The sequence below is a fragment of the Pseudopodoces humilis genome, chromosome 15, assembly GCF_049639895.1.
Source record: "Pseudopodoces humilis isolate 2021_Gansu_Grassland_sample_001 chromosome 15, ASM4963989v1, whole genome shotgun sequence".
NCBI lineage: Eukaryota > Metazoa > Chordata > Aves > Passeriformes > Paridae > Pseudopodoces > Pseudopodoces humilis.
Window position 1 is genome coordinate 17640628 of NC_142214.1, and position 25973 is coordinate 17666600.

A 25973-nucleotide genomic window follows, 5' to 3' on the forward strand; every position below is an offset into this window, starting at 1 on the left:
GAGAGCAGGGTCAAACTCCAGATGTGATACCCAAGGATGAAGAAGCCCAAAATCTGAACACAGACTCTGAGCATCGTTTCCGGTGATCTAAAATCCTCCTCTGTGCTGTCTTCACAAACCAGGAAAAGCAGAAGTTACAGCAGCCAAGGGGTTTTCAACCAGGCCAGACATTACTCCAGTAATTAAATCAGTCCAAGCAACTGATACCACATAGGGCTGCCACACTCGGACTGAGACTTCCCAGGAGCAAATACTTTTGCTGCTCTGATGTAGCAACATATTCCAGGATCCCTGATGTTCATTTCTGTCTAGATCCAGATGCAGCAGGAAGGCTGGGCTGTGGAAACTGAATTTTTCTTTCACTGACACGACAGTAAATCTGAAGTGATTCCGTATGTGCCAGAGGAATTCCTGCTAAGACAGCAGCATCATTTCCAATGGCTTGCAGAGCTGGTTGGGGGTGCCACACCACCAGCACGTAATTTCCTTCTAACTCTCTCTGGAGTCCCTGCAATAGCTGTGATAGATGCACACAGCAGGTTTTAAACTTGCCATTTTCAGAACATTTTGCATGGGCAGGAGCACTTCCTCCAGGATTTTATCGACCTGATCCAACACATAGCCCCTGAAAGAGACACCAGGGTGCTTTGTTGGCTCCTCGAGTGCACAGGGACAAAAGCAGAGACTTTTCTAAAGCGCTCGTTCTGCTTTTCTGATAACATTTCCTTCAGTGTCAGCCCCTGCACAATCGCATAAAGGCTGCCCTGAGAGTGGTTTTCTCCCTGTTTCATGATGGGAACTGCATTTTTTTTTCCATGTGGCCTTTCCCTGCAAACAGAACTGCACTGTGTGTGCTGCTCTGGCCTGTCCAGGCACAAGCGGTGCCAGCACTTTGCCACGAGGGGCGATGGGTTGGTGGCCTAAGCCTTGTTAGAATTTCTCAGGGCTCATGGGGATGAAACTTTTGTTCTCACTGTGGTTCTGACAGAGAGGCTGGGAAAGGACAACTTGGAGCTTCTTCAGGCCCATGTGGGAAGGCAGGACAAACACAGTGCAGCTCTCAAATCTCACCAAACTTCCCCAAACTGATGTGGGACTGCACAGGCTTTGCCCAGGCCCTGGATGCCAGGGCAGAGTTCAGATGGGGGCCACATTTGCTGCTTTGAATCCACAGTTTTATCTGCAGTGCTCACACTGGGAAAGAGCTGTCCTTATTTTCCCCTTTTCTCCCAGAGTGAGAGCTCATCCCTTTAGGCAAAAGGATGGGTCCTGCACAGCTTGGGCTGCTTCAGTCAGGCAGATTTGTATCTTAATTAATACAGGGGCATCAAATTCCCTCCCCAGGCTCTTTTTTTCTGCATTTATACAAGTGGGGCAGATTTGGGAAAGCTGACGTATCAAGATGAACGAGTGCTCTATAATTTACAAGTCACAGTCAACACACAGTCGACAAATAAAAGCCTCAGAAAGGTTGTTATCGGCCTAAATACTGAAACCAAATTTTATTTTTTGAAAATGACATTACACACATCTTGCAAATGTACATTTAGATGAGAAAACAATGAGTAACAAATATTGAGAGCAAAGCTATAAAGTGGACAGGTTCTCTGCTGCATGGCATTGCATTACAAGAATACTCAGACCCGGGATGGTTATTACAAGTAGTAAAAACAGTTCACAACACCTCACAAAAATGGAATTTTTCCTAGTCAAATCTTCTGACAAAAGGAAATTCTGTTAAGGGAGAAGAGCCATAGGGAATAGAGGTGTGGATCTAGGTACACTTTGTGATTTTGTGGCACGGCTTTTTGGGGTTTCTTTAAGTCCATTTCTTACAAAATGCGTCTCTGTGAGTGACCCCATCTTTTCCAAGACTTTGCCCGTTTTCTGTCCTCTCCTGCCAACAGAACCACAGCTAATAAACAAGGAGCCCCTTGTACTCAACTCAGAGCTCGGGAGTGTGGAGAAGGAGCTGTCTACAGACCCCCCAACAACATAATTACCATACCCCATCCCCACCCCCTCGCTGTGTATCCAGGAAAATCAAAAGTGTGTGCAAACTCCGCAAATCAGGGGCCGTGGGACGAGTCCCAGGGACATCCACCACCGCCAGGAGCGGAGGCCACGGCCGACGCCGCTCGTGCCTCTTGCCTCAGCTGCAGTGCCCAGCAGCACCTCACCCTCCACCAGAGCCGAATTTCCAAAGGCTGGACTCGCTCCCCAGCTCGAGCAGAGGCAGCGGGGGACTGACCTCCGCCTGCTGGATCCTGGAAGTTGGATCTGACCAACGTGCCGAGGCAAGGCACTGCGAGAAATCCGTTCCCCGAGAGAACCTGTTGAGAACTGCTTTTCAAACCTGGTCGTTTATCGTTTTATTTATGCCCAAATCTGTACTTTACAACCACGAGAGAGAGAGAGAGAGAGAGACAAAGAGTAAGAGAGAGGGAGAGAGAGAATCTTTCCAGGAGGAAAGGAAGAGCTAATTAAGAAAAGAGAGGTACAGGACCATGCATTTACTCTCAAGAGCTTGTTCACGAGCAAGCCAACATTTCTAACACTACAACCACTCATCTACATCTGTTTGCTAAGTAACTGAGTTCTACCTACAACTAGAGAGCAGAAGGGGTCTTTTTATTTTTTTCCCCCTCCCTTTAAAACGTCAATAAAAATGTTTTCTGTACAAGTTGAATGGCACAAAAGGTGGTTAAAATGCTAAATAACTCACCACAAATGGAGAATGCAAAATTAGTTCAAAACATGCATGGACTGTGTACAGGTAAGCAAGGAATCATTGGCATAAAGCTGCAATATATTACAAGATGATACAGTTGAGATCTTTTGGAATAACCTCTGCTTGTTCTGTCCCTTTGAAGAGACCTTCACATAAAAATTCAGCATAAAGGGAACTCAAGGTGTGTATCCAAGCAGGAAGTTAACTATGGGCAACGTTATTTGTCTGAAGAGAAAAGCATTTCCCCTCCCCTTCCACACACTCCCCCAAGGTACAAAAGTCAACATGATCAGCATTGCTGCAGGCTTGCCAAAAAGAAAGGTTAGACAGGTCTGGGGTAGGAGAACAAAAGCACCATTTAAATTAATAGCTCTTTGTACAATGTCATTAATTAAATACCTTATTCTTTAAACAAAAACATCCTGAAGTTCACCAATCCCACCAAAATAACCGCGGACCCCTTCCCACCCCCGTGTCCTCCAAGGTTATGTACACAGAGTTTAAAGTATACCAGCTAAACTTTAAACCCAGCTGCCCCTCCAACCCCCACCCTCTGAACCACAAGAGAAAATACATCGTGGCCTCTCAGTTATATTATATTGCAGCTTTGTCGTTAATGAGGAAATCATACGAACTCAATGAGTGACCTAAGACAGTAATCCACGATCAGGTTCCAGTTGAGCTGCACATCTCCCTGCCTCAGCACCACTGGGTGCTGGCTCTGCAGCTCTGGGAGCCGCAGGGCCCTGAGCAAAGGCAGCTCCTGCTCTCCAGACAAGAGCAGCGTGAGGAGCTCAGGCTGAGGGGATGGGAGCTGCTCACCTCAGCGTGGGACAGGATTTGTAACTGAGAAAGAAGACAAAGGCTAGAGACAGCAAAGCCAGCAGGCTGATCCTCCTTCCCTGTGCTTCCAGACTCGACAGTGTCACAAAATCCAGAGAATTATGGAGGGGAATGTGTCATTTCACAGAACAGAAGAGATTTGGCTAGACAGGTTTCCTCTTTCCAAAAGACCCTGGGTGTCTTCTAATTGCTAATCACAGCTGTACTAGGATGCCACGGTGCTAAAGCTGCTTGGATCACCCATCATTTAAATAAGAAGTGAACTAACAACAGTTTCACATGTCAGAATTCAGCATGTAATTATAACTCACAGGCTTCCTTGTTCTTACATTCAATACTCCTGCTTCACCATATCTAAAAACACCAATTAGCAGTGCAATTAATTCCCCAGACATTCTTCTATTTAGGCAGATGCATCATTAGACATCACACTAAATCTGAAAAAAGGTCCTCTGTCTTAAAGAGAGGGAGAGAAAGGGAAAAAATCTGTGTGTTCTGCAAACCCCCCTGTGACAGCAGGGTCAGCAAGAGAGGGAAACAGAATATCACAGGATTTCACCTGCCACCTGCTAAGGAAAGTGAATTACAAGTCCATCCATACCTGCTCTGCAATGGTTGGAAGCAGATGGAGAAAAGCAGCCGTGCTGTAATTAAAACAAAAAAGCAACAAAATACTCCCCCAACATAACCCCCAAACCCACACAACAACAAAAATAACCCCCCACAACGTGTTTCTCAGGGATTCTCTGAAAGTAAAATTTGTCATGTTGAAAACTGGGCCATTTGGTCCCTTACAGGTATTTCCAGAGCCTGACCCTGTGCATGGGATTCCCAGAACTCCAGGATTCAGAGCCAGGGTCAGGCTCTCGCTGACCAGGTGCCACCACCTGTTCCATCACTTGCCAGGTGAGTCCCAGTGCTCTGCAACAACCCCACTGTGCAAACATGACTCCAGTTTAGCTCCATTTCCTATATATAAATCTTGCAAAGAGAGATGGAAGAACCAGCTTGGATAAAATTCAAAAGCAGCCTTGAGTTTAGTTGAGTCACCTAAAATGAACCGAACCTTTCTTTCTATTTCAGAGACATTAGCAATGCTTTTCTCTAAAATCCAAGCCAACCATAAATCTCTATTCTGCCTGGTACTAGCTGGGATTGGAGTAGAAAAATATTGGTAGAAAGAGAAATACTACTTCTAGTTCCATAAACCTGCTGGGCTCAGGGCATATCTATTGGTAGACAGAGCAAGAGTAAAGGGAGATAAAGCCAACACTCTTTAGAAGCAAAAAATATGGAGGAGGCCCTGATTTGCTGAGGTTCCTTGTTTAATTTTCAATTCTAAAACTTTTCAACAAACTATTTCAGCTTTATCGTGAACTATAATTAAACTATACAAAGTATCTCCCATCTATAACTTGCTATTTGAGGTCCATACAAGAGATTACTTTTTAACCTGGGGCTAGTGAGGTTTTCTCTGCAAAGGCTGCAGCTGTCACCCAGGAAACTGAATCTGCACTCAAGCAATCAATCACACAAGACTTATCAACAGTAATCAATCTTTGAAATAGGAGACCAACCTTGGACCAAATAGATTCACAAATTAATTGCAGAGGAGCTTCTGCCTGGTTAAAGCAGCAGAAAATTAGGTGTATTTGGTTCCATTTGCATTATACTGACTGTCTGAGAATTTATAGAAATAAGAGAGATGCAATCTTCGTGCAACAACAGAAAAATATTCTGAGATTATACAGTAAAAAAGTGCTTGGATAAGTCAGTTATTTTGTGGTTTAGGATTAAATTCACAAGCACTATAACCCAACAGAATTTAGGAAAAAGATCTCTTGAGAAGAAAACCAGTGTTAAACACAGGTGTCCATGTTCTGCATGGACTTCCCATTGCTGCGGTGGCTGCAGCAGCTCTCACACAGGGGCTGGCCATTTCCTGGGTGAGATCAGCATCACCTCTGTGCCCACACAACAAAAAAACCCAGGAAACCTCCCTGAGGAGTCTGCCCTGGCTTTTTCACCCTGGTTGCCACTTTTCCCAGAGTGTGCTGAGCTCTGTGGGAAGGGATGGGGGGCTCTGAGGTGCCCTCATTATAATCTTACATTCCCCAGACTGCCAGGTGTGTCCTCCCCAGGCCAGGGCAGGCTGATCAAGGACTGATATTCCTGGTAAATAAACCCAACCCACAGCTTGGTGCTGTCCTTGAGCAAGTGCTGCACCTTCCTTCTCCCTTGGAGGGATGGCACGTGCTGGCAGGAGAGTTAAATGGCAGCAGGGGAAGAGCTTCACACCAAGTTCTCCTGCCTGCAGCCAGGTTTGGCTTTATTTCTGCCAAGGGCAGAGGGACAGACAGTGCTGTGGACAGACACTGCCCCCTGGCCTGGGGACCTGCAGGGACAGTGACTCAACAAACAGCCAGGAGCTGCTGCTGCTCCTCTGTCCAAACCAAGCCACAGAGCCTCAGCTAGCCCCAGCCCCCTTCTTTGTTTGTCCCCAGAATTTCTTGGTTTCTGTCCTCCATTATTCCCACACACCAGTGGCACTGACATGTCCAGTGCTGTGCCTCGTGCTCTCCCTGCCATTGGATTTTCTCCGAAGCTCCAGCTCATTGAATGACTCAGTACCCATCTCCTAACAAACATTCCCCACCAATCCTCTAAGGAACAGGCTTTTCCCTTCATCTCCTGTGTTCTCCATCATGGCATCTTGCCATGACGATGCCATCTTTCTTTTTTTCAGCTGACAGATTAATTACTGCCAAGAATTGTTAATTCCCTTTGGGCATCCTCCTTTTTCTTCAGTTTGAGTGATAAACTGTCAGACCTAGGGAACCTCCAAACTGGCTCTTGGAGAGTCCTGAGTTCATGGAGATAAAGAGTCTCAAGAGGTGGGTTCAAGTGCACTAAGCAAGGACATTGCAAGACATGTAGACACCTGGCCATGAACACTTTCTAAACAAGAAGGTTTTTCAACACCTGGCCCACTTTTCTTGGTAGAAAGACACAGAAATAATTAGACTTATTCACTGTTTGTAAACACAAGACCCATATTTTGACTACTAGCAGGAATTGCCCCTGATATGTGCACCTACATCTAACCAAAAGAGGGGCAGTGGGGGCTGTATTGAGGCAGGAGAGAAATGGGCTGCTGGATGAGGGTTTCTCCTTCCTTCCAGGGATGTTGCTGTGGTTTTGATGGGGAACTGAAAATGAGGTGTCTGTCTTTCACCATGACTGAAATACTTGAGCATTTTTACAGCAGAGTTTTGAGAGAGCCAGAGTTCAGTGAGAGACTTGCCAGGGATACAGTTTGCTCCTACAAAGTGCTCAGACTTCACTGAGCAATGAATACATTTTAAAATCAAGCTCTTTGATCAAAGCACCCTACAGGTGAAGTATTGGGACCAGCCCTCTGTGCACTGGGACACCATGGCACAAGAAGAAATCATCTGTCCAGGGTTGTGCCACACCCCAAGAGCTCTGAAACCCCAATGGCTCTGAAACCCCACTGCTGAATCCACTAGGTTTGATTCCCATTTGCTCAGAAGCTCATCTATTAGCCAAAAATAGGTGTTGATGTGTTTAATATTCTCTGAGCAGTGTCCCAAGGTCTGTGACCCCAAAACTCCACATTTACACCTGCAGGTGTAGTACTCATGCCATGCCCTGCAGCTGGGGTCCTGTCAGAGCAGCTGTGCAATGGCATTGCTGGAAAAAGCCTTTCTGTCCACCCACTGATAGTCCCTGAAAATCTCCCCTCTCCATATTAAAATGAGGGTTTGTCAGCTTGGCCTCCAACCTTCAATCATCACTGACTAGAACTGTTCCAGAGGAAACAAAACAAAGGGGTCTATACATTGCTGCTCCCAGCCTTTCACCTGCAGGCACCAGGAGAAACCAGCTCTTGAGCCAGGAGCAGAGGAGGATGAAGAACATCTGAACAGCAGAATCAACAACCACTGCAGCAGAACCCAGCCCTGTTCACTCCACAGTGAGGAGCAGCTGTGAAATGCAAGACTCAGCTGTAGCATTTCCTGAGATACTGTGGAGAGGCTCAGATTCATGCAGATGGGACAGAGGCATCAGCCAGAAGAATTCAGTAGTACTGGAGAGAGCAATTTTCAAGAGATGGGCTAAATACCTCGAGACTTAAAGCGTCCCCTGCCTCCTTTGGTCAAGGCCATTGAACCCTAGGCTTTGCTGGGCACATGCACAGTCCTGCCTCTGAAGCCCAAGGGGTGTTAGAAGGCACTTAAAGTCTTCACTTTCCTGCTCTCAGCACAGCAAGGTGGGGTTTCAGCTGGATCTCTTCCAGGTGTCTTGTGTAAAGCACTCATCCTGTTGCATGGACTGACCTGACTCTTCAGATGCACAGGAAAAATATCCTCATCTCATGCCATCCATTTGCTTCTGCAAAGAACCTCACCAGTCCCAAACGCTGTCCCAGCCTGCTTCCATCAGCAGCCAGAAAAATAACCTGGAGCTGAAGACACCACGTGGAAAAAGCTGTTTTGTTCCGTCGTGGTCGTGATCAGCACCTGGCGTGTGGCAAACACACCTCCACAGAGCTTTTCTCTGGTTTTGGATTGTCTTAGCTTGAGGAGACACTTTCTGGACTAATTTTAGATCTACTTTACTTGGCTATTTTTTATCCCTTTCTCTAAAAATGATTCTGCCTCTGCTACAGCAAAAGAGAACTCTCGTTTGCTTTGCACAGCTGTGGGGTCAGCGACAAAATCACTGCGGTGCTCTCGGCACTCTGGGGAAGGCTCAGACTGGAAAACCCACACAGGGCCCCTGCAGAGAAGATGCCACTTCCAGGGATGGTTGTCCCTGGAAAAGTGTCTGGGTAGGGATTCAGCCTGGAATCCCAGAGCACTCCCAAGGGTGTGCTGGAGAGCAGCAGGAAGAGCAGCACTGACCTTAAAGGCATGAAAAAGCAAAGACAAGGCATCCTTGAAAATGTTATCCGTATGGATAAGGAGAAACTACCACTTTAATGCCCTTGTTTCCCATTGGAAATGCCTGGGTGTAACACTGCTTTGCTGTTTGCCACAATTTTTGGTTCTACCTCATTTTTTTCCCCTTCAAAAATACTGGACAAGCAAATAAGAGAGAAATAGCAGCTGGTTTTTTGTATGCCTACAGTTGTGTTAGCTGAGGATGAGAGATGTGGAAGTTGTTTTCCAAGCAGGATTCTTTTATTGTCTATGGAAATAACACAATTAGTGTTGCTAGCTCCTGAGAAGACCATAAATAATGTGCAGATATAGGAAACACGGGCAGTGGTAGGGAAAAGCTGCTTCCAGCTCCCACCACAAAGTAAAATCCCATTATCAAACTCTTTCCAAATCACTTTAATATATTTAGCTGGTGGAACTGAACTAGCTCCAAATCTTATACCAAATGAGGTTTTAAACCAGAAACTTCAGGATATTAAATGCTTTACTAGTGATAAAAATCCCAAGGCTGAAGGTTTTGCTGCATTGCTCTCATCTTCTACAGTCAAGACCATAACCTGAGTGTAAAAGTGTTAAACCCCTCAGTCTGTGCTATTCCTTCCTAATGACTGTGTCTGAAATGGGGATCTTTATATGCAAATTTGCTAAATTACACTGAAAAAAGGCAGATTTCAAAGAAACAAAGCCCTGCTACTTTAAGAGTTTCTCCAATTTGTCTTTAAATACTCTATTGTTTTAAAATAATATAGTCTCAGTGATTCAATTAGTCTCTGAAAGCACTAAAGGCAGCCTCATGAGGCAAATTAGGCAGGGTTTTTATAGCAGAATTAATATGGCAAATCCTCATATCATGTGGAGCTTTATGTGCTTGTAAATGTAAAAAAAAAAAAATAAATTAAAAATATGAAAGGTGAACTCTGGAGTATATAGTGGAATTACTATCATCTGCTCCAGGATCTCACAGGGTCTGGAATTGCTATAGTATATTGGAAGTAATTACTAATTCACAGCAGTTCAGGAAAGCTTTCTGACCAAACCCAAGCTTAATCTCGTGAAAAGTCAACACAGGAGTAAAGCACGTGCTAAAATTTAAGCTTCTAAATTCTTTCCTGTATCAGGGCTGTCCTTCTGTTTATATAGCTATGGTCTGATGCCTGTGCACTGTTTATCTGTATCCAAATCTAGATGAGGGATCCTACAAAGCCAGAGATAACTAGTTCTGAATGTATGTAACATTCCACATGCATTTCTGTACAAGAACTCATGCAATATTGGCATTAATACAGACTTCACTCTATGCTACAGCTGAAATGCTCACTGACTTCTACTGCCCAGGCATTTCCACCTAGAAAATTGCTTCTTAAAACTTGGGAGTTTGACCTCATACCCTGTTTTCTTTGTGGCTTCTGCTGGTTTGAATGGCTATTTTTCCCACTGAACAATTTTTTTTTTATTATTATTATTATTCTTTTAGGCCTTTTCAAGGTCCCCCTAATTCCCTGAAGGAATTGCTGGGCTCAGCCCCACCACAGGATGCTCCTCATGCAAGCAAAGCTGCATTCCCAAGGGAGAGCTGGCAGGATATCAGGTTTTAGATGTGTCACCAGGTGCAGCTCAGGAGGAAGAGCTCAGTGATTCCTTAGTGATGCCCCACCAGGAAAAGCATCTCCAAATAACCAAACAGAGCTTTTGGCAGGAAGGACAGGAACCCCTTCTCAACAGCCATCCAAACAAAGGATCCTTCCTCCCTTGGGATCCAGCTTTCTCTTACACAAACTGCACTCACAGGGTGAAAGCATCTCCCAGATTCCTTTCCTCCCACCACCAGCTCCAGCAGCTCAGGCTGCAGAGAGCAGCCCAGGATAGCAAGAATTTGGGTTTCCTGGTGCATCCCTGGTGAGTGTCCTGCACTGAGCAGCAAGAGAACCTGGATGGGATTGCATGGCTGGTCTCCTGCTTTATCTGAGGACAGGTGGCAGGACAGGCTCACCCTGACTGTGACAGGAATGGCCTTTGTCACCGTGTGACAACACCCTGGACTGCAGCTCCAGTCCATCCATGGCTACTGCTCAGGGTCCCTGGAAAGGCAGAGACTCAGGGAGGGACTCAGATTCCCACCAACAGAACAGGGGAGAGGGTGAAAGCATGTCAAATTATCTGTCCCACGAAAGCTTTCCCTAAGACAAAAGCTCTGGTGAATAATATTGTTATTAGCATAACCAAGGCCTTTGACATCCTTATGCTTAAAGAAGTCCTTTTTGCTCATGACCAGTGTCTACAGTAGCACTCAGAGGATTAAACAGCCAAAAATTAGCACCCATAACCAAATCTGCACCCAGAATATTTCAGCACCTTCTGTTAGAGGATCTGAAAGCACTTGACAAATGTTAACCAACATTTGGCCTCACAACCCCCAGTGAGGTAGAACAGAGCTGTCCCTGCAGGGACAGACAGACAGATTGAGGCACAGGGTTACTCAGAGACCTGCTCCCATTCAGACATGAAATTCAGCAATGCCAAGGGCTGAGAGGTGTGCTGACTACTGCACCCAAGCTTTGTCCACAGCACCGTCCTTCCCCCCACAAACCCTCAACACGAGCCCTTAGCCTGTGAACTAACCCCAGGATTCTATTTACAATATTTAAAATGACCATTTAGCAGTTGTGCAGTCAGAGAGTTATTCAATCAAATGAAGCTACCAGTGAGAACAAATGGTTCTTGTGCAAAACTCTGGGTGTAAATGATCATGCACTAAGACTACTGGGTGCAAATTTGGTGCATGATAACTCTGACCCCTTGACAATTCCCAATCCTGGCCTCTCTCTGATAAATCTCTTTGAAAAAGTTGCATTATAAGCGTGATCACACGAGCCTCGGAAGATGCAGCCTGCACAGATTGTTTCATCCCAGCAATGCAAGCAAACAAAACGTGGAGTGGCTTTGGGAACAACCCAGCATTCGTGGAGCATCAAACATCACGAGGATAAAATCCATCCTAATCACAAGGGGTTGCAAGGCAACAGGGAGTAGGTGTCTATGTTGGAAAAGAAAATAAAAAAAAAGGCAAATAGAGCAACAAAGAAAGAATTGATTGCACAGATTTCATTTAGGTAAAGTTCTGCAAGAATCAGTTTCATCAAAGCTTATTCCATGAGGGAGGGAGGCAATGGCAGCTGGCCTAGGACAAAGCTTCGGCGCAGTAAAAACCACCAGCCCTGCGTGAGGAGATGAACTTTGCATTCCGCAGGAGGCATTACTGATTAATAAAAGCAAAAGCTTTCTCTAAATACAGCGAGTTTGTTTTTTCTCAGATAGAAGAGTTTCTTAAAATATGGGTTTTAGAACACCACAAAACTTCGTTTGTTATATAAGTAGAGAATCTGGCCATAGTTAGGAATACTGAAGTGTAAAAAATCAAATACGAAGTCTTAAACATTACAAAAACTATCAAAACATTCAATATTTTGAATTGACCATTTCCCCCCCCCCACACATGTCTATTTTGGCAGTGATGACAAGATTTCTAAACTGAGCTGTTGTTATTATTGTTCTGCAGTTGTGGTTGGTTTTTTTTGTACTTTTTTTTTTTCTGAACGTGTTTTTTAAACAAAAGAAAATCACCAGCTTTTATAAAAAAGAAGGAGCTTGAATCCTTACTCCCAAAACACAGATAAAAGGTTTTCCTTTATAAAAAGTGTATTGATTTTTTTGCTATAAAAAGTGACCTATAGGGTGTCAAACCTGAAAACAAATTCTCACAGTGTTTTCAGTGTTGGCTGTTCACAAGGCATTACTGTTACAAACAGAGATAGAGAGATACCATAGGGGAGGTATAAATATTTGTTACCAGCTAGCAGCATCCTTGGATTGCATGTGGAAGGTGTTATACTCCAGATAACTCAGCTGATTTATGGGTTTTTGTTTAATTATTAAAAAAAAGCAAACCCAAACAACATTTGAATAATTTGAATTATTGTACTAACCTTACTTAGCATCTGATGCAATCATTCCTAATCTCATCCAAGCCTCTGCTGGCATATTAAGCATCAAACTAGAAATTCCCTTCCTACCCTCCACAATAAAAGCAAGACTCTTTAGAATGCAGGTGCCAAAACTGGGGCTGTGAGTGAGGAGGAGCAGGTGAGCTGGCAGAGGCGGGCACTTTGCACGGGAGGAGAACATCATCTGCTCTGCTCCAGCTTGCAAAGTGCTCAGCAAGGGCTCCACCTGCACACCTCCAGGACAGCTACTTTACTACCACTAGGAAAACCACATGGTTGCAGCAGAAGAAGTAACAGAAGAAAATGGGAAATGCACAGAATTGTTGGCGTATCGGCCCCAGATTTCTCACAATGCCCATTCTGCGCCCCTGTAACTTAGAAGAATGGTATCCCTCTATCTCTATAGACTGGCAGGTGTTGGTTTGTGGCACAGAGAGGAGAAATCACAGAACAAAAATGACATTTAACCGTGTGTCCTTTGACTTGAAAGCACCAGTCACCTATCTGCTTGTTTTGGCAGAGGTACTTTGCTGTATCCCAAATGCAATGTGGACATTTCGCTCCGCGTCGCTCTACATGGAATCTCCAAGGGAATCCGAGTCATCCAAAGACAGAGGCAGGTACAAGTCCTGTAGGGAGAAAGGAGAAAATGTTAACCCTCACCAGCAGCTCCCACCCTTGGCCAGGCAGAAGGAAGCAGCTGGGAGGGTGAAAGGTTTGTGCGCTGGTGACTGGGCTGGGCTCAGCAGAATCCAGGGAGTTCCAGGCTAAAATCAAGTCAGGCTCCTTGCACAGAGGGGCAAGAGCATCTCTGTTCCTGCTGACTGTTCAGGGATAAGTTTCACAAGTGTTTTTTTACCCTTCTGGATCAATGTGTCCATTCCAGCCACAGTGCATGAAAGAGCAGCACCTGGCCTTAAACACACCTCTTCAAACCTAAGGGCACAACAAAGAGTCTTACCTCGGTTTGACAGCTGCCCTCAGGACAAATCTCCAGGAAAATCACATGGTCCGTGGTTTATTCTTTATTTTAAGTAACTTCTAATCAGTTGGAAAGGTTAATAAAATAATCCCAAGTTTATTATTTAGATCAAATGCTCAATGTAAAGCTTTTCCAGTGTCCCTTTCTGGGGTAACTATTTTATTTCACTTGTTTAAAGTTCTGTGTGGGACAAGGTACAAGAGCCAGCTCAAGGGCTAAAGCTCTCCTGGGACCTTTTTGAGCTCTGACCCACACACGGGTAATAAATGTGAGCAAAATGAAGAAAAACCCAAATATTCAGGAAGGAAATTCACAGAAATCTTGATATAAGAAGGACAAAATAGGGCTTTGTGGTGAACTCAACCTAAGCATTTATCACTTGAGCTTTAAGGGCAAAAAAGAAAAGCCATTTCATCATAAGCAGGAAATTGCTCCTGGGAGAAAGACAATGATGCATGAATATTCTGGTAACCTAAAATGCTGTATTTGTGTCTGCTGATTGGCTTAACTTAGTGGAGAAAATCATAGCTGGGTTGGCTTTGCCCTCAGCAGTCACCGTCTATTACAAATGGTCTCAGGGCTGCACTGGAAAGGTCATAAATCAGCCAGCTGAAAACATACATAAAACATGAATAAGGTGAGTTTTACTTGTCTTGACCAAGAAACAAATCCTCACTCATCTCCAAAGTCCTAAATGAGATGGAAAGTTTGGGAGATATTTTGTGTCCCTGATGCTGAAGCAAAGGATGCAGTTTGCATTATTACTGCTGCTGAACTGATGAACTCGAGACCACGGGGGCCAGATTCTGTTCTCAGCTACGAATTACTAATAAATCTGGACACATTGTGTTAAATTTAATGTGTTTTCTCAAACTTAGACTGAGCAGCTGAGAACAGGAAAACACAGTTTTCATTTGGATTCAGCTATGCCTTTGTTAAACAGAATCAGTTCAACCCCTGCAATCTGGCCCACGGTGGGTTCCACGTGGCTGCTGACTGCAAAACCTCAGCACCACCTGAATTTTTTAATTACTCTTCGAAAGAGCATTTGGGTCAATGCTTTCAACCTTGGGCTGAGAGGTACATTCTGTTTGCTCACGAGAAACCCCCCTGACTTCCTCTCACACCCACGTTTGTGTCCAAGCTCTGATTCCTGTATCGAGTGGAAACTGTTGGGAGCAGCACTGTGGCTATTCCAGAACTGCAAAGACCCACAGAAAATGAAGTCTGAACTCAGCACAGAGCGACCCTGAGTAACAGGAACTGAAAAAGCTGTGACAGCTGCTATTCCTTTTAAATAAATCAATACATGAATTATCCATGAGGCAGGTTTCCTGATCTCTGCCAGGATGCTGTGCTACCTGTTGGCCACGCTGTCTGTGACCAGCTACTGTTCCACTACACAATTACCACACCAGCTGTAAGAATCACCTGCTTCCTGTAAAACAGAACACAGCCTTAAATAATGAAAAAAAATTTGAATTCTTGAGGAGCATCGTTAAAGTGATGTGTTAGAGTTCCAATAACATTTGCTCTGCTTCTGCTGTTTAATGGGCCTGGTTTGCCAACCCTCGAGGCTTTTCAGGACAGGAGGGTTTACATGAAACCACATCCATCAATGATTTTTTCCAAGAGAGGCACAAGCTGATGGTTGTCTCCTCTGATCCCCCTGGATGGTTTCCAGCACACATTAACAACTCCAGGCCAGTGCTTTGTTCACCACCTTGCCCAAAAGGACAACTTTTACAGGCAAAGGGCCAAACTCCTCTGTTTGAACATCAGGAGTTGTTGTTACCCTTCCAGAAGATGCGGCCATGACCTCAGTGGTGCACAGATCTGATGGATTGAGGCAGAAGGAGGTGTAGTAAGGTATAAGAAACGTAATACCTTGTGCTTACGGAGGCTCCCTGGGCTGGTGGGCGTGGAGATCGGGGACTGCTTGGATTTGGGTGTGGACAGCTGACTGCTGGAGGTCCCGTTGGCTGCCAGAAAACAAGACACAAGCTGGAAATCAGGCAAGCGAGGGGAAGATCTCTCTCCCTTTGTGGAGATGCAAGGTCTCCAAACATTAACACAGAAACACAATTTTTCTTTTCATTTGTTCATGGAAGGCAGGAGAAAAAAAAACCAAAAGTAAACAGCATAGCTGTAGACATAACTCCAGGATTTCAGCTGCTCAGGGTGGCTGCAAAATACAGTGAAATACAAAATAAATTGAAGGAGAAATATTTCACACAACAAATATTCACCAAGTCGATCGATGGCACGCATCCCCAGAAAAACAGAAAGACAATTTCTGTGTTCTCAAACTGTTTAAGGGCACAACTGGAAACCAGAGTCTGAAGATACCCTGAATCCTACCCAAGCAATGTCAGATGTCAGTTATACACATTAAAAACTAGACAAACAGCAGCCTGGAATGCCCTGGCTGTAGTTTGCTGTGGGTGGGATTAAGTGACCGAAGAGCCCAATGGAATTACGCTTTCGATCGTAACAGCTGAGTCTGCAAGTCAGTCACTTAAAATTCACCAGGTACTTGAGTGTCTGGAGGAGGCTGAAGAAGTGTATCAAGTATCATAGAGAAAACCTCTGAATGTTGTATTTTTAAGAGCAAAACCAGCACAGCTCTTGCTTTAATGCCTGAGAAAGCCTCACTCCTCTGTTACCTCCTTGTGGGAAACAGGGGTAGCTCAGGTTTGCAGCAGAGGCAGAGGTCAAACAGGTGTGAAAAGAAATGTGTTCAAAGCCCCAGGACAAAGGAGGAGCTGCCAGCACCTTAAAGCAGCTAAAATGCAACAAATCCATGGTGATGTGGCTCCTGTGCCTTCACATCCATCGTTTCCATGCATCTCCTCCTCTGTTGAAAGAGGTTATTCATCACACACAGCTTTTTTTCCTATCACAAATGCACCTTACTGAGGAAATGGATATTTTTAAAAGGTGGCAGAAATAATGATTTAGAGATAATTGGGGAACAGAGTGACACTTCACCTCCCTATCCCACTCAGACCATTCTTTATTGATAGGGAGAAAAACCTGGAAAGGCAGAAGCTGTTTTCCTGCTGGCCCCTGCACTGAGCTGTGTCACTCTACAAAATCAGCTCCAGGCTGGTGGGGAAAAAAAGTAGAGGTCTCTAACTATATGCCAAATAATGAAGGCAATTCAGTAAAAAAAAAGAACTTGGATCTCTTTTATGTTTTATTTCACTGAGCAAATTTGTGTTTCCTGTTAAAGAAAATGTGGCGAACAGGAGGACTGGAATAATCTCTGTTAGCTAGAATCCATTTCCAGTTCCTCAAATGCCTCTTTCTTTATCTCCAGTTGTCACTGGTCCTTCCTAAGCTGAAGAATGCAACAACTCTGCAAGAACCCTCAATTTCCCTTCCACAAACAAGACTGGAACAACAGCAGAGCCAGTGTGCAGGAAAATGGATGTAATTGCTGCAGGGCAGGACAGAAATTCCCTAATACAATGAGAGTTTTAAGTGCTACAGCAGGGATGTAAATATTTTATGAGCATCAACAAAAAAAACAGATGTGACATCCAAATCAGAAATGGAATGGGACTGATGGATATCATTCCAAATACAGCAGAATTTTGCAGCAGGAACAACAGTGAGGAAGCCCAGTTTAATTTTCTCTGCCTGCTAATGAAGAATAGTGTTCATAAGCAAAGTTGCCTGCATTCCCTTTGAACTGAAATGCAATAACAGGAGGCAAAGAGCAGGTCCCAGGTGGTGCAGAACACTGCTGCTCCACTAAAATCTGCTGATGATTTAGGGTAGCTCAGGATATCACCTACACTCAGCTATTAGCAACTGTTCTTTTGAACCAGCTTTCATTTCAGTTCTTTGGGATTTTTTCCCACCATTTTGGTCTTTGTGCATTATGGCTTATTTGTGGCATTGTATTTGCTCTGCAACTTCAATTTACCTTAAAGTTTATATGTCAAATCCTTTCACTGCAGGAGCATGTGCACCTTTTTCCACAGGATCCTCGCCTACCCCTGTGCATGAGGCAGTTCTCAGAAGATAAATCAGCCTTATCCAGAATTTAAGAGGGAGGATGGAGAAGATTCCTGTCACGTTTGAGATGAGAGATCCAGGTAAACTGAATTCTCTGTCTGCTTCCCCCACAGATATTTTAGAATCACAGAATGGTTTGAGTTGGAAGGGATCTTAAAGCTCATCTCATTCCACCCTCTGCCGTAGGCAGGGACACCTTCCATCACCCCACACTGTTCCAAGCCCTGTCCAGCCTGACCTTGGACACTTCCAGGGATCCAGGAGCAGCCACAGCTTCTCTGTGCCCTGTGCCAGGGCCTCATCACCCGCACAGCAAAGAATTTCTTGTTAATATCTAAACCTGCCCTCCTTTAGTTTAAGTCCATTCCCCCTTTGTCCTATCAATCTATAGCCAAAAGTTCATCTTCAGCCTTTTTTTAGGCCCTTTTCTAGCCAGGTTTCCCATATGGAATTGTTCCCTGAGTGTTGCTTAGGTTTGCTGGGATTACCAGGGCTCTGGATCCAAATTTCCAGTGGTGATAAGCACCGAGACCTGCAAATGAGGTTGGTGAGATCCATCTTTTGAACTCACATTTCTGTCCACAAACAGAACTGGAAAAAGCAGGGCCTGAGGCTCACAGTGAGTGCTCAAAATGTGTGGAGATAGCTATTTCTACTAATTTGTTAAATAAGGTTAATAATCCGTGCTTGATTGGGGTTCCCAGGATTCTGTTAACGAGATCCCAGTCTGAGGAGCCCGTACCTCACCAGAGTGAGAGGAAGGACCCTGAAATCCAGGGATAGTTTTGTCTCCAGGTGAAGGGTTTGAAGTGCCACCAAGAAAATAGAGAAAGGGAACAAGCAGAACAAGGACAGCAGGAAGCAAATGTGGAAACTGCAGCTTGTTCAGACAGCACAAGCAATCCTGCCCTTCAGGACAGAAAAACAAAGCCTCAGGAGTGGAAGAACTCAGATTGCACAGGCATCCTTCACTCAGGCACCTCCAAACTTCCAGGCACTCAGCTCTGCAGTGAAGGCACCCTTTTCCCCTTTGTTTGGTGAGGGGATCTCTCCTGGGTGTGCCCTGTGGGCTGGCAGAGAGCAGGACACAGGGACAGCAGGACACAGGGACAGCAGAGCACAGGGACAGCAGAGCACAGGGACCAGCAGAGCACAGGGATCAGCAGGACACAGGGATCAGCAGGACAGGGACAGCAGAGCACAGGGACCAGCAGGACACAGGGACAGCAGGACACAGGGACAGCAGGACACAGGGACAGCAGGACAGGGACAGCAGAGCACAGGGACAGCAGGACACAGGGACAGCAGAGCACAGGGACAGCAGGACACAGGGACAGCAGGACACAAGCTGTCCTGTCCCAAGTGGCATTTCCCAGACATCTGCTGCCTTTGGACACACTCATCCATAATGACCCCTGGGAGCAGCCCTGCAGCCAGGACAGACGGACACTCTGGGTCTGTTTGCTAATTGCTGCTGCCTGGTGAATGTGTTTTGTCCCTCTGTCCATTAGTGGACCAGGACATTAAGGTCCTGCAGCAGCCCCAGAGCCCTGCTCGTATTCTCCCCGAGCCAAATCGAGGCAAAGACCTTTTCAAATTTCAGTTCAGGTACCTGTGCCTCTGTCCTGTTTTAAAAATCATAAGTTCTCCTATCACAGCACGTTTTTATCCAACTGAACCCTCGTTTGGTATGTCAGTTAGTGTAAGATTAATGTTTTTGTAACAAAGAAAGAATGGCAAATGACATCTTTATTTTCTCTCCTGTATTTCTCCCCTGAGATTTAGCTCTGGCTTTTGCTTAGTCTGACTCCTTATTGGAGCAGTCTGTTAAAGAAATTTTGCCAAACTTCATGCTGACCCTACTCCATTTAAATCTCATGGATCAGAGCAGAAGCACAGAGACTTCTCTCCTCCTGCCCAATTTTCCTCTGTTATGTTAGGAGAAGGAATTGGCTGGTGCCCTGCAGGTGTGGTTTAGTGTGGATTTAACTGCTCTAAGCTGTGTCCATTAGCAAAGCTGAATCCCTAGGAAGAAAAATTGAGGCTAGAAATACATAGAAGCTTTGTAACTCTAATTTTGCCATTAATCCACTGGCATTGCTTAGGAAGCTCAGATATGGGGTGGGTGTGAGGGAAGGGAGAAATTATTTCCTTTGGGAATACAAGGATTGGGGTGTGTTCCCATCTCAGAAAGGATTTCCTTTGGGAATACAAGGATTGGGGTGTGTTCCCATCTCAGAAAGGATTTCCCTTGGGAATACAAGGATTGGGGTGTGTTCCCATCTCAGAAAGGATTTCCCTTGGGAATACAAGGATTGGGGTGTGTTCCCATCTCAAAAAGGATTTCCTTTGGGAATACAAGGATTGGGGTGTGTTCCCATCTCAGAAAGGATTTCCCTTGGGAATACAAGGATTGGGGTGTGTTCCCATCTCAGAAAGGATTTCCCTTGGGAATACAAGGATTGGGGTGTGTTCCCATCTCCTTAAAGCAAGAAACTTCTTTGTTCTGCATTCATTCATTTAATTTTCATTCATTCATTTAAATGACTGCAGGGTAAGAGAAAAGCACCGTGCCAAGAAAACAATGTTTAAATTGCTTCTGTGGATTTGCTGCCTCACTTTTTGGGATATCCTGGGAGCTGAAGGGCTCTGGCTGCCTAAAGGGATTGAGCTTTTCACAGTGAGGCCCTGACACCTCACTGTGAGGTGGGTTCAGACTCCTCTCACCCAAAGTTTTACCTCCGAGCCTGCACTGACAGTGCCCAGATACATCACAATGGCCTTGGAGACCTTGTTGGGAAAAAAGGATACAGAAACCTAGACAGAAAAGAAGTGGAAAGAACAGAAGCCACACAAAACCAAGGAAACTCTCATGAATTTCCACATGACAACCACAGCAGGGTGAAAGACAACAAAGCCAAAAGCTACAAATGGGTAGGGAAGCAAACACATAGCAGAAATATTACATATATTTGAAGTAAATCTGCTTTTAAACAGTTTCATGCATTAAATGGGTGAGATTCTGTGGGGAAAAAAAATAGGTCAGATCATCTTTTATTAATCAGACTTCATTCAGCTTTCTTTGCTTTTTGAATATGATAACTCCAAAATCCCATCTAAATGTAAATATTGATTCTTAAAAAGATGTGCAAATCCATTTAATTTATTACCAATTCAATACAAGAATACAAAATGGTATTCTTTTTTCTCTCTGTCCTGAGTAAACAAGAGTCTTCTATTTTTCAGTACTGAAAGAGCTCAGTCTTTTTTGTTCTCATTAAGCAGGACATTTTTTTCCTTTACTGAAATGACAGGAAAGCACGAAAGACCCTTGTCTGGACAGATTAAAGAAACCTGATTTGCTCTTCATTACTGACCTTAACTCCAGGAACTGGTTATTGTTCAGCCTTTCTGGTTGTTTTAATCTCCCCCTGAAAAGCTCTGCTAAGTGTGTTCATTAAATCTCATCAGATGAGTCACCATCCTGGGCCTGGAGTCGCTCAATCAGTTAAAATCAGGCACACAATAATTGCCATTTCATATTAAACTCTATGTTCATGCAGTAAACTCTGGTTCTGGTGGGAATCAGCACCTGATGCTTGTGGAGAAGGTTTAAAGCTGCTCATGCATGAGCTGACTCCCACATCACTGAATGTTCTGGGTTTTTGTAAATCAGCATCACATTTCCCATCGTGCCTTCAATGTGCCCACACAGCTTTAGCACACATTTGGGATTGTGGAAGTGGTTACATGATGGCAAGCCTGAGTTTGAGAACAGCCAGTAATGGAATCTTGAAGAAAAACTTGATGAATGCAAAATCACCTTAGACAGAAAGATTTTTTTTTAAAAAAACACAGTCTTGGCATGTGCAACCCAATTTCACACTGTCTCTTTAGGCAGCTGAAGAACACCCACACACCCTAAACAAATGAACTGCTTCCTGGGGGGGAAATCCTTCTGGCTACCGCCAAGAGAATTTTCTATCTAATAATCCCATTTTCTATCTAATAATCCCATTTTCTATCTAATAATCCCATTTCTAGTGATGGTCAGCTGTTGTGTGATGTTCTCATGCAATATGTAGCATGTTAGCACGATGGTGAAAAGGAATTTCTGGTTTCTATCACCTGTGTTGATGCTGTGGGACACCTGAACTCAAGCTGTGAAGCTCTCCTGGAATTCTGACATGTTTAATTGATGATTTGGGCATTTTAATGAGAGGCCACATCTGGTTCTCTTTTGGAACAGAACAGGCAGGCAGATGAGAGATCAATCATAACCCCAGAAACTCTCCATGCCTCTAAAAGCTACCAATTACCAGAATTAGTGCAATGTCCAGCCCAGCCTTGGGCTGGCAGCTCTGCAGCTCTCCACGTGTGCTGCCAGCCCAGGTGCTGCTGAAGAAGGAGGGAGGCATTTCAAATGGTGCAAGCAAATCAGGACTCCCATTTTCCTTCTCTTCCATTAGTGAATGAGTGTCTCAGTGTCACATCGATAAACCCCTCACCAGCCCTGCAGTCTGGTCTCCTTTAAATAATGATGGGAAGGAGCCACTCCTGACCTGTGCAATAATCACCGTTTGCTTTCCACAGGAGGTGACCCTAAATCACTCTGCATCTACAGGGACAATCTGGGAGAACTGTGGGCCTTGATTTCCTGCCTGGGGAATAGAAACTTCTTCTGAAATGCTTTTGAGGAAGGAGGCTGTGAGACTGTGTGTGGGACAACCTCAAGCCACAGCTGCACTTCACCAACCGGGGAATTCCTTCCCAATATTTATTAAGCGCCCCTGTCGCTTCTCGCTTCCAAAAGACACCCGAGTTTCCGATGCAGACACAGGGAGTTTGTGCTTTTCCCTTGAGCACAGTGAAACCCAGACACCAAGAAACAATCACTCACCATCTTGGTGGTTACCTGAATCGGCCGGGGACTTGCTGCGGCGCATGGGCGCGGGGCTCTTGGCCGAGCTCTTCTGAGGGGTGGGGGAGGATTTGCTGCCCGTGGCACCTGCTGGGCTCCCCTTCATCACCCGACACTCTGGGGAAACACAAACCCACCTGGTTATGGCCATGGGCAGCTCAGTGCAGGTCCCCAAAGAGATGCAGAAAACACCAAGAGGAAAGCTGGTATCATTGTTCTCCGGGAGAAGAGCGTTCTCTCTGAAAGGAGACTCTTCGAGAGCTCTGCTCCTCTAGAGGAGGTGCTGAGACTCTGCAGGTGTTAGGCTGGCTCCTACCTGTGTTGTACCAAACATTTTCTACCCCTTCCCTTGGCTCTCCTGAGCACAAGGAAAATGGTCAGCACTGAGTGAGGGAACGCTCAGACCAAGAAAATCCAGCTCATTTGCCATAACCCTTCCATGAAGACCCAGTAACAGGAACGATGAGTGCTCTTTCTGCTGGTGCAGAAAGCCAGCAAACAGCTCATGGTGTGATGTAAATAAAGTCCAAGTGGCAGATGGGGCAGCTGCCCCAGGAGGCTTTCACCCAGCTGGAATCAGCCTCTTCTGTCCTCAGCAAGCTGCAGCTCCTCAGATGCAGAAAGCAAAGGAGACAAAATGGTTTTACAAAGCACATCCTCTGTCCTGGCCACTCGTCCCTTTCAGGAAGGTTTGTATAAACAAGCCCAGCAGATTTATGTACTGGAAGGAGTGAGCAGATGAGAACCCCAACTGTGCTTTCCTAAAAAATAAATAGGCCAGGAAGAGTGGAAAATGTAAACATGATCTACAGAGGGGAACTGCAATGCTAACAAACCTCCACATGTCCCAGGATTTCAGGCATGCCTGATCTTCAGAACCAGGCTTTATTTACAGTGAGAGCTAACAGAAAAAGAACTTTCCACCCCTCAAGTTATTAACTTAACCCAGTTAAGAAGAAGGCAATAAAAAAGGGATTTCCTTTTTGTCAAATGTTAGCTGGTCCCACCTCATCTCCTCCAACAGCTTGTCCTCACCAAGACGTGAAAAATGTGTCGTTTTTACAGATGTGAATTACGTGCTCCACATGCAGGCAGTTTTTTATGGAAAAGTTCAGCTCAGCCCCACATGCTCCACACTGAGGACCCCCTGGTACCGAGTCCCCAGTGGAATTAAGGCTTCACAGAGTAGATAAATAATTGGTCAACCGAAAGCAAGCTGTCTGACCTAAATGTATGTGTTATTTAATTATATATCAGTGTATCTACGAAAATGTAATTGCCTTAAATTTTTCCCCAGGCTTTCCTGATTCTCAGCCAGCCAAGGGTCCATCTCTGCTCCTTCTGGATGGTTTGAGAGAGAGTTTTGCTCTTGGGTCATGCAGCACAAGAATGTGAGCAGAGGAGGCCTTGTGCTCCAGGGATGCTGCATGGCAGGAATTAAACCTACAGTCAGCTTGTTTTGTCTCCTGCTAAATCAATTTTGGAAACTGTAAATCAGGGACAGAAAAAGTTGTGGGTTTTTTCCTTCAAAAATACTTGAATTCCCACAGATGATGTCACAGAAAGGCTTGTAGAGGTCCAGCACCAATATAGCCCCAATTTTTTATACATGAAGAGCAGTACTGATGTTGTGAGGGAACTCAAAGGGTGTCAGGCAGTTGTGTTTAGTCACCTGAATTACTCACTAAAAAAAAAACCCTAAACCTAAAAAGTAAAAATACTTCGTGTTAGGTCTTTGCAAGAGCTTCCAAATTTATCTTCTTCCCTGAGGAGCAATTCCTTGGAAGGAAACCTGGCTTTGCATTTTCCAGCACAGAAAGGCTGACTCTGAGGAATTCCTCCAGCTCAGCCCTTGGCAAGTGTCAGAACACCAGAGGCAATCCCTGAGCTTTTGCAGGAGGTGGAAACCTGGCTGTGCTGAGGTTGGTGTAAAAAGGCCTCTAAATGTCACCAAAGTGTGACATTTCCACGGTGCTGAAACCAGTGGGTACAAAAGGGACAGAGCAATGTCATCTGGAAGGTGCTCAGCAGCAGGGATTAGAGGGTGGAAGCTGTGGTGGGCAGCCAGAGGAAAAAGATGACATAATCCTCTCTTGGGCTGTTTCTTTTTATTTCCTGATGTCCTGCCAGAGTGAACATAATAACCAGCAATCCTGGTGTGTGTCATCCAAACAAGCAAGAGGAATTTCCCCATGACAGAGATTTTATTAAGTGACACTCATCTGCAAAACCTCAGGATTTGCAGCTCTCCTGGCAGCATCTGCCTTGGAAGGAGGAAGGGTGATGGGTGTGCAATGGGAAAACCGTGCTGAGGCTCCTCATCTGCTTCCTGAGAGCTGCAAGGCTCCCCTGAAAATACCTCTGGAGCTACTCTCTGCCTTCCCAGCAGCAAACTTGGCTCCTTTCTGCCAGAGAAATCCAAGCTGGATAAGTGAGCAGCGAGCAGAAGTGAAGGCAGAGAGCTGGGCTTTCCATCCAGTTGTTCTGCCAGGACTGCATCCGAGCTGTTTTCCAGCATGGAGCTCCCTGTGGAGCTGACTCAACTGCTGAGTGGTAAAAAACAACGTGAAGCTCAGCTTACAGATCACTTCCCCAGCCCTGACACAGGCTTTATTCTCTGCCTGCAAAGGCTCAGCTGAACCTTGGAAACCTCCTTTGAATTACCCAAGACCATCAAATGGGTTCATCTGGAGTACACAGGTCAGAAGTACCAGCACTAAAATAAAATCAGGCTTGCAAAGGAGAAATAAAAAACACGGTGTTTGGAGATTGGAGGCTGCTTGACTTCCTGGCATCCTGCAAAAATCCTCTTTGGTCCTCAATACAGAGCCAGTTTGCAGCATGTAGGACAGGATGGGGCTTGTGTTCCTTATACAGCACACCCAGAGCTTTGGGAAGTGAGCCTAGATGCTTGGAGACCACATTTTTTTTTTAGTTTAAATGGCTAAAATGACATTAATTTCCTCTTGCTTCACTCACTGGCACCTGCAGACAGGTGGGTACAGTTGCCAGGTGGGGTGGGTGGTAAGTCCTACAAGCAAGCTCTGTATATTCTGTAAAATCAAAGATTTCGTGGCTTAATTGATCACAGAGACTCACATTATTACAGACTTTTGCTGGCAGTGGTAACAAGGAAAAATAACGGTGCTGTCCCACTCATGCCCCCAAAAAGGGAATTATTGCCCTGCTTTTTGAATCGGTGGAAGCAGGAAGTGGAAATGTGAATTTTTTTTTTTTCAACTGTTGCTTGTTTCCATTTTTAATATGCATGTGTCTACATAAGGAGGATCAGTTCTCAAGAAAAATGCATCTATCTGACTGTGACTGGAGAAAACTGAAAGTATAAACACTCCCAGATTTTGCAGTAAATGTCAAAATGCTGTAGGAATTAATTTATTCTGACTCGGGCTACCTCCGTCAGTATTTGCCTGATTATAATACTGCTGACTGGATAAGTATCACAAAAGGATGTTAAATTCCATGTACTGGGTCTTAAAAACCA

General features: G+C 44.9%; 1 protein-coding gene across 2 annotated transcripts in view; it reads right to left on the reverse strand.

Annotated features, from left to right (window-relative positions):
• Positions 1-1471: 1471 nt before the first annotated feature.
• DCX (doublecortin) overlaps positions 1472-25973 on the reverse strand; it is a 77295-nt gene continuing 52793 nt past the window's right edge. Inside the window, exons 5-7 of one of the 2 annotated variants that reach the window (XM_014256538.2) lie at positions 22466-22588; positions 15412-15506; positions 1472-13171 (exon numbers count right to left, since the gene is read on the reverse strand). In XM_014256538.2, coding sequence (XP_014112013.1) covers positions 13115-13171; positions 15412-15506; positions 22466-22588 — 275 coding nt within the window. In that variant the 3' untranslated portion in view covers positions 1472-13114. Of the gene's footprint in view, positions 13172-15411; positions 15507-22450; positions 22589-25973 lie in introns of both variants that reach the window. The other variant, XM_014256537.2, reaches the window with a different exon arrangement.